General features: G+C 35.9%; 1 protein-coding gene across 1 annotated transcript in view; it reads right to left on the bottom strand.

Moving 5' to 3' along the window:
- Nucleotides 1–674: 674 nt before the first annotated feature.
- LOC104909978 (phosphatidate phosphatase LPIN1-like) overlaps nucleotides 675–9477 on the bottom strand; it is a 19220-nt gene continuing 10417 nt past the window's right edge. Inside the window, exons 2-7 of the mRNA XM_019613600.2 lie at nucleotides 8347–8423; nucleotides 7836–7883; nucleotides 6142–6286; nucleotides 4483–4631; nucleotides 3169–3255; nucleotides 675–884 (exon numbers count right to left, since the gene is read on the bottom strand). Of these exons, the coding sequence (XP_019469145.1) occupies nucleotides 707–884; nucleotides 3169–3255; nucleotides 4483–4631; nucleotides 6142–6286; nucleotides 7836–7883; nucleotides 8347–8423 (684 nt within the window). The 3' untranslated portion in view covers nucleotides 675–706. The remainder of the gene's footprint in view (nucleotides 885–3168; nucleotides 3256–4482; nucleotides 4632–6141; nucleotides 6287–7835; nucleotides 7884–8346; nucleotides 8424–9477) is intronic.

Below are 9477 nucleotides of genomic sequence, written 5' to 3'. Positions count from 1 at the left end.
CATAGCGGTGAGGCCAGTCTCTTTTCAGTGGTACGTGGAGACAGGACGAGGGGAAACGGACATAAGCTGCAGCATAGGAAGTTTCACACGAATGTGCGTAAGAACTTCTTCACGGTGAGGGTGACAGAGCACTGGAACAGGCTGCCCAGGGGGGTTGTGGAGTCTCCTTCTCTGGAGATATTCAAGTCTTGCCTGGACGCCTACCTGTGCAACCTGGTGTAGGGAACCTGCTTTGGCAGGGGGGTTGGTCTCGATGATCTCTAGAGGTCCCTTACAACCCCTACAATTCTGATTCTGTGATTTATTACTCACCAACACCTACAAAAAACATCATTGTCCAGGTAGAAAAGCACAGTACAGTCAGAACTATAAAGAGTTCATTTTATTTTCAGGTGAACTTCTTTACAGCCACCAAGAAATAAATATTATCATGCTGTTTAATCAATGGATATACAGATGGTATAGATATATATCCAGGAGCTTGGCTAATAGAATTTATATTGGAGAAATAAGAGAAAGTCACTCACCCTGTACTGGGCTCGTGAGATGAACTCCTGATGGAGCAGATCTCCAGAGAGAGATCCTTCTCCACTGGCAGTCAGCTCTTAAATGGGTCTAGAAGAGGTGGAGCCAGGCTCCACCCCTTCCTGCTGCACAGGTGAATTGCCTTCACCTGTGCTCCCCCCACCAACCTCCAAATTTCTTTCTACACAAAAGTGATACTGCAGTACCTGTGCAAAGCTGAGAATAAGCTGCTTGGACTCAGCAACACTGGCCCCTGTGGCAGCACAGTTCCGCGTTCATTGACCCAGTGCAAGTATCCTCTGGTCATGTCTGCCATTCCAATAGCACGTGCTGAGCAATACAAAAATTTATATCCATTTCTGTAAACAGAAACAAAAGAAGATAATGCTGTTGAAAACAAAGCAGATGTTTTGAAATAAATAATGTCGTGAGTTTGTTCTCATATGAATCAATCACAGTGGTTCAACAGCTATATTTAAAAGGAACAACGTTTATGTTACAATGCTGGACAATAAAAATCTGCCTAGTTCCATTACAGTTAATGATTTACACTTAGAAGGGGCTTATTTATCTCCTCTTCTCATGACTTTAGATGACTTTCTACTTACCCTTGCACACTAAAACCAGAGACATTTGAATTAGCTAAAATAACATCTGCTAAGAGGAAGCACTTGGCATAAAACAGACAATGGCAGATTAACCTTCATTTTATTAACAATGTCATAGTCCTGCCTTCTGGGCCTCTGGGTGGGGAAAACTGGTCTACGTGCAGCAGCAACACGCTCCTTTCAACTCTGAGGAAAGTAAAACTGCAAAACATTGTATGAGAAGTAATCTTTGTATTGACACTGAAACAAAAGTTTCAGCAGAAGTTACAGGTTCTGTCAGAACAGAACAGAGTTGAAAGGCATTAGTTCAACTTCATAGTATTTCCTTTTGCAAGTCCTACAATGGAATGTGAAATAAACAAATGCACATTCAGCACACAGCATAGCCATTAAATATAACTATTCAATATTTCTGTAGCATTCAGCTGTAACGTCTAGCTGCTAATAATTAACTCAGTAATTTTAAAAATGACATGATTCAAATCTATTTTCCCATTTTTCGTGTTTTCGATCAGCAAAGCCCTAACTACTGACAGGCACAGAAGTAACAACTGCAACTAAAAAAAATTAACATTTTCACCAAAGACAATACAGAGTCTACAGACAGGAACCGAATTCCAGTATCTGAATTCACATGCTGTCCTGTTTTTTCTCTTATCTTGTATGTCTATACAAGAACTAGAGGATGAATCAGTGTCTCTGGCATAATTTAGATTCCACTAACCATGGTTTATAATTTATCATTTATGTAAAATAAAAAGTAATAAACAAGTCCTAACATAACCACAGTGCATAGAACAAGTCAGATTACCTAAAGGAACAGTTAAGATATGTTCCAGAGGTTCTTCAAACAGCTGTGGTAAGCTCAATATACAAGAGCAGCTGAATGTGATGTAAGAAAATACATTCTTTTTTCCCAGTGTCTGTTCAACATGTACAGTCAACAATCACTAAAACTTGTTGATGCTAAAAATCTGGATGTATGATTATCAGAATACAACAGACACTTCATCTGATCCCATTCAGATATCGATTAACTTTTCTCCTAGCTTCTTTTTTCCCCCCCTCAACTACTACTGACAAAGCTCACTATCCTCTCAAAACAGTTCTCCTATTCACACTCAGAGGAAACATCAAGTTTTTCTTAGTTCCTCAGGCCCTGTGCAACATGTATCTCAATAACTTTCAACACCTTTAAAGTATTTTAATATTTGTAAATTTGCAGCTAAATAATGGATTAACAGCAAATATTCATATAGGCAAAAAATGAAATAAATCATATAATTATCAGTAACAAAGACCACCACCACTGTATATAAACACAGTGAGAACCTTAAATGGTCCATTCCTACTCAAGATAGATACTACGCTATAGAAATTTAATATTTAGACAGCTGTGTCTACACTTGTTCTCTCAACTCCCTTTCTGCTTGCCAGAAACAGCAGAAATTCTCCTAAACTGACTCATCTCAGGTATTTTAGATTTCATCCATGCACAGCAGATAAAGAAACCCATGCTTTTCTACTCACCACTTCAAAAGAAAAACAACTAAGCAATTAGTTTAGATTAGACACCTAACTTCCAGATAAGTAAGCTTTGGCAAGAACTCCACTTGCAGGGACCACCCTCAGCTAAACAATCCTTTAGATGTTTTGCAATGTCTATCCTCAAGGATAGATAGGAAAGTCTCATATGTTAATGCTGTTGCAACTCCCAGGTTGCAAGAAAACTTCCACTTACTGAAGCTATACAACTCATTTAGATTACTACATTTTTTTCTGAACTGAACTGTATCTGTTTGGGATGATTAGGAGAATAATTGCTACTCATTAATTCACAGGAGATTTCTGTTCCTGGTATCACAAAGCAGGTATTGGTCTGGCTATCAGACAGCAGACAGTTACACTATGTATGCAAAGAGATACTGGTGAGATTTCTGTAATCATAACAGTCTATAAAGATTTCAACTTTTGTGTGCAAATGAATAAAAACACACCAGTCACAGATATATGAACAGATTTACTGAATACTCACTGGCTCACTTTATGGTACAACTTTGCAATCCCTTGGTGTGTCCAATCTTTGCCAAGAGTAGGCAAAATATGACCTAAAGTATCTGACCTGAATAAAAGAAGAACAATGTGGTTGAAATGAAGAACAAAAAACAAACTTACTGCTTTCAACTAATAACAGATGAGATTAATATAAGTCCCCCTAATTAAATTACCTAGCTGCACAAGAAAATTAGATTTTCTACAGGGTACTGATTGCAATCAGAAGAGGGTGAGATTATTCCCTTTTCTTTCAAGACAGTCTTGACACATCTATGCTGTTTTAATCAGCCTAGTTCCCCAAGACTTGTTTTCTCAGACAAGTTAGTGAGCCATAAGAAGGAAGCTACAGCATACAGACTACCAGTTAGACCTATGGAGTAGACCAGTTAGTATTAAGTATACTTTTTAGGGTTTACATTTTCTAAATAAACCAAATCTAACTATAAGGTAGGTAAGATTGTAAACTTCCAAGCGTTCTAACTTCTTCAAATAACCAAGCTGGCAGTTGGTCATATATAGTTATACTAGTTTCAACATATTTCCCACTCTACATAAAAGAAAATTATTTACAGTACAATAAAATTTACAAGTACAAAGAATTGAGCACCTCACTAGATCAATTGTTATAAGGATACACAGCAAGAAATCCAACCACTCTAATTATCTTGCATCTTATAGAGAAAAGATTTGGCAATGGATTAGGATTCACAACAGTATTGTAAGGTGAAGGGATTCAATTACTGTCCAGACAAAGAGAAGAGTAGGTCTCATTTACTTTGCTGAAACTTAAGAAAATAAAAAGGCAGAGGAACTAATTCGTGTTGGCAACCAAAAAACAGTTAGCCCTTCAACTGATTAATTGTAATGGAAAAAAAAGAAGTTCAAGCTTCAGTTCAAATCAAATATTTTAATTCAGCCCAGATTAGTTTTGGAAATCCTTTTGTTCATTTTTTTGTTTGTTTGTTTTTTGTTTTTGTTTTGTTTTTTTTTTTGCATCTATTGTACATCACAAGTGTGATAGAGCAAGAACCCTATGATTCTGTGGAATGCCGTGCAACACTGCTGTGAATGCTATCACAAAACACCAAAAAGTGAAAAACTGAAAAGTGAGTGCTTATGGCATGTTTCTTTATGAAATAATGATTCTAGCCAGTGAGTTTTGCAGTGTTTGAAAACAAACAAAACTGAAGCAAAGAAAAAACACACAGACTCCACAGGATACTAAAATACAATTCTTTTGGTTTTTAGTCCAATGGACAGAGGCAAATAAGTAGTCCCCTTTTCATGAACTCACCGTGTAATTGTTCCATCTATGTCAGAAATTATAACCTTGTCATCCCAATTCCATAGGTAAATGGTGCCTTCGCAGCGGCAAGTACCTTGATATTGTGTTGTAACACTAAAGGTCACATCATTGGGACCATTCTTCAGCTTTAAGCTTTTCTGCAAGACATTATTAGCAAGATTATCAACAATTTGAGCACGTGAAACAGACATCAGGCAGAACAGAAAGCTATAGATGGCTGTTGCTTTGGTCACACAACCTTACTGCTTTCAGCAGAGCCATTTTCTAAGTCAGGTCAGAAGAGATTTGTCACATATGGTGAATATGAAGCATTAATTTATGGAACAGAATGAAAAAAAAAAATCTGATTCATGGTAAGTGACAGGAAGGAGCATCCTGAAAGGTTCACATGCAATAATGAATATGGAAGGTTTCTCATACCATGATAAAGATACAGATATGGAGAGAGAAGCATGGGTAACAAGTAGCGCCATGAACAGTGAAAACAGACAGAGTGCTTATGTGTGGATTTATGTTACATGGATCTACATTGGCACATTTCTAGTCTATAATAACCCACCTATTATCCTTCAGTTTCCGAAGTTCCTTAACTTTCCCATCATGCTGCCCTTCCCTTTCACTTAGGAATTAATTGGGCATGAGACTACTAATTTGATCTTTATGTAGGCTCAACCACTCATTTTCACAAAACCTGTAGGAGTTTCTTCCTTTAAGTGTTCTTAGTTATATTCCATTTAATTGTTCAGTGAGTTAATATGCAAAATGAAGGTGTGAATGCAGATGGGAAATTGATGAGTCCTATCTACTGTGTCATCAAGAATCCCGTCCAAGAGTAGTTCTGGCTTCTGCTAATTACTACAAGGTTTACGTATCTGAAAAGGACATATATATTTGTAACCAAGTAATATATTTGTGTAGCCCTTGTTTTCTGCCTGATTTAGGAAGTTACAACCACATTTCATCCATCTCTTGAGAAAAATTCAAAATTCCTTTCAAACTATTTAGGCAGTAAGCAATAGGCTGAAGAATGCTGTACTTCTCATATGAGTTTCCTTTAGAAAATTAATTGGTTGTAGAAAAGATGACAAAAAATATTTCATTAAGTAGCCCATTTTTCCAAAATCCAATTGGCACATGCAAAACATAGAGCAGCAACAGTTTTGTCACCATTAGTCAGAATGCATTCTGTCACAGAGGAAGACAAGAAATTAATAGTCTGGCTTCATAGTGAGTGCACAAGTAGCTCTTTCAAAAGTTACTAACAAAGAACTGCATTTACATAATAATGTCTGTCTGTTTATTAACGGGAGGGTGGAGGCAGAAAAGAGACCTCTGGGTTGACACAAACTTTACACAACACAGAAAAGATGTGGTTCCAGTATACCCAGGTGCAAAACACACACTTCAGAAATAATTTTGGTATTTGTCTAAATGGGCTCCAAATCTCTGAACCCCAGCATTTCCTGAAGGAACATTCATGCATAATACTGAGAAGAAAAAGGAAAAGATAGCTTTAAAAGTGTTGTAATGAGATGGAATTAAATGTAAGAAGTAAAAAAATAATTAAACCTTACAAGTCTGGATAACAATATTGTTCTCGTTGCATTAGAAATGACATTTCAGTACAAAGATGTAAAACCAACTCACAAGCTGGTCAGAAGTTAGTCGAAGTGTTTTTTTGTAACTAATTCCAGACAATAATGAGAGATGACTCGAGTTGGCTTGTAATGACCCAAGGTTTTGTTTGGCAGCTCTAGGGTCTTCATCGCTCGAAGAAGATTCATCTTTTATTCTGGAACAGTGCACACAGAAAATGATGCTATCATGTCCATAAATGCATCTCAGTATCCATTAAAAATGCATTAACAGTGAGTCACCAAATAAGTTATTGATTCTCTGATCCTGTTTCACAAGAGGTCATTCACAGCAGGGCTTTTAAATATATCAATGGAGTGCTGAATTTTCATTCATGCTTGTTCCCCATTATTAATACTTGGATTCCCATGGGGTCCCTTCCAACCCCCCATAATTCTGTGATTCACTTGCCTATATGCTATTTTTCACCACTTAAATTTAACAGATAAGAATTAATGTTATGTTGACTCAAAAAAACTCAGTGGTAAGTATTCATTTTTATATATGTTGTTTCTTTAATATATTTAAAAAAATACTGAAACTACAGAAAATTCTCGTTTCTCAGTGCAAGAAAAAGAAGTTTGCTGTGCTGGTGTTTTGTTGTGCTTTTTCGTTTGTTTTCCCTAATTTAGCAGTTAATAAAAGCATTCGGGAATCTGGTCATCCCTTCTCTCCTCTGTTATGGGTGGGATATGATGCCAAGTGATTACAATTTTATCATCAAAAAACTCCTCCTTTTTCTGCAAGCAATTATCGGGTTATTCTTTTCCACGATCTGCAGTATTATCTTATTCAGGCTAAAGTAAAAACAAAAAAACACTTGACTGAGCTCCTTTAGATAGAGGCAAAGTTTCTCTACAATACACAAAACTATCACCTAGGGAAGATAAAATATCCCTTCAGATCCTGCAAATATAATCTCTAAAACTACTAAAGCTACTGGGTCCATTTCCATCACAGCTGGACATTCTTTGATGTCAGGAAGTCTTGACCTATTATCAAGATGGTACATGACATGACTAACAACATTTTAAAATCCATCTTAATATCCTTTGTAACATCAAATCTCAAAAGTTTTATTCAACATCCCACTTGTGCTCTGTTTGTAAGCAATAAATTCTTAATGGCAGATTTTTAAGATCAGTTAAAACTTAAAGAGTACTGACTACAGAATTCTGTCTGCTTGAAATCCTAATCCCACTTCAAAACCTATCTTTCAACAACCATGTAAAAGATATCAGACCTAAACGTCACTTATCAAAAAAGGGAACTCAGTCTTTTTTATTCCTTTGTTAGAACTCAGAACAGAGACAAGCAAATCAATAACTACATCCCATTCTCCTGGAATGCAACTGCTTAAAGAACTACAGCTACTGCATTTTTTTCTACCATGGTGACCCTTGAGTTTCACACAGTGAGTATAAAGCATATTTAAATCTGTATGATATGGCCCTCTTCAGCTCTAAGCACAACATGTATGAGATGTCTTTACAGTCCAAACTGAATGCACAGCAATGATACAAGATAGGAGAGCTGCCTCTGGCTATCTCATCTCCTCAACAGTTTCTGAGGAAAATTAAGACTCACCATACAGAGCCTTTATGAGAGATTCTAGCTATACAGTATGATTAATTTGGAGCATGATAATGAACAGATTTCTGCAATCCTTAAAAGAACTAATAAAAAAAACTAGAAAACTTTCCTACCTATTGCATCTGAAAAGAAGCCTGCGAAGTGTTAGGCTCCTGAACTTCCTAAAATACGCAGGAAGAAATTTAAATGTGAAGCCATAAATCAGGATTTTAGCACATGTGAACCGAAAACAACCTGGGATAATCTATGATGCTGCCTTGAAAACTTCAGAGATTCATATAGTTTTGCAGTACTGCTTCAATTATTGTTTGGTTTTTTTGTGTTTTTTTTTGTTGTTGTTTTGGTCAAATGGCTGGAATATGTGTTGTAGAATTACCAGCCAAACCATAAGCTAAAAATGCCAAAGCACACTTGCAAGGTCTGCAATCCATGTCTATAGCTTTGATATCTTACACACAATTTATTACTCACTGCATCAAATATTTACTTCACACAGTATGTATTTTTCATCGCATCAAATATTTACTTAATGCAGTACTTCTTGGTTCAAATATAGAAACAGCTTGATCTCACTTTTAAATTATAATTCTTGCTCATTTCAGGTAGAGCAAACTTCTTGAGTACCTGTTTGCCATGCTCATCTGTGAAGAGTCTTCTCCTTTAAGTCTACTCCCACTGATACCTTGTTCTGCCTTTGTTTCCTATAAGAATACAAGAAAGTATACAAATTAAAGAAAAGTTACATGCAAAGATCAAGTACAGGTGTTGTTTTTTTTTTCCATGTTGGTCCCTTTTACTTTATCTGTGATTAAACAGGGAAAATTGCATGGATTTCTTAAAGAATAAAGGCTGTGCAAAATAAACAATGCAAATACAAAACTCAGAAGAATAATTAAGATTTAGTTTTACACAAATACAGAACTCAGATTTCATATAGCTGGCACTCTTGAAGTTCCAGAATCAAACTTCTCAGTTAGTCACAAATAGCTAAATTTCACTTGAAAACCAAAACCATCTGGAAAAATAGAGTTACCTTTCACGGAATTATTAAAATCTTTAATCCAATAAAACATTTCACATGATTTTTACTCTGAGTTGATGCTAAGTTCTATCAATTTCTTCCCAGAAGAAGAAAGATTTTTGAGTAGTGAATGACTTATGAGAAACAAAGAATAAAAACTTCCCCTTGTCCATTTACAGCTTTATAGATAAGCAACCGCTTCCACTGAGAAAGAAATTCTAAATATTTCAAGCTGCACAAACTAAAATCTCAGGATCTAAAGCTCATATCCACAGACCAGTACAGTGGTTATTTCAAGCAAAGCTAAGAGTTAATCTATCGAGGTACAACCATAAAAACATATCTCCAAGTACTAATGCTTCAATAGTATAAATGAATATGAAGTGGTTTTATTAGCCAACTTTAAAGATTAAACATGTCTAGACAGGAGATCAATATTTCATATAAAATTTTGCCTTTTTCACTGTGCTTTAATGTTCATTCACGGCTTTAAGGCTGTTACCACAAACTTCTAATATTCAGAAAAGAAATTTAAGATGACTTTAAAAGTAATGTAAGTTTTCCATCTTAGGTTTTACTGAACTTTACAGTGCACTCTAATCATAAATATCTTTGTTCTTCAACTGTGAATAAAAGTGCAGAAAGACAGGCAAAACTTGAGGCACGCCTCTTCAAATCTAGGTTCCCAGACAAAGATTTAATTTGATAGATAACATTGTCTCCTATTTGGAGGA

Source organism: Meleagris gallopavo, chromosome 2 (assembly GCF_000146605.3).
Source record: "Meleagris gallopavo isolate NT-WF06-2002-E0010 breed Aviagen turkey brand Nicholas breeding stock chromosome 2, Turkey_5.1, whole genome shotgun sequence".
Classification (NCBI taxonomy): domain Eukaryota; kingdom Metazoa; phylum Chordata; class Aves; order Galliformes; family Phasianidae; genus Meleagris; species Meleagris gallopavo.
Note: the sequence above shows the minus strand (reverse complement) of the source record. Positions and strands in the feature narration are given on the sequence as shown.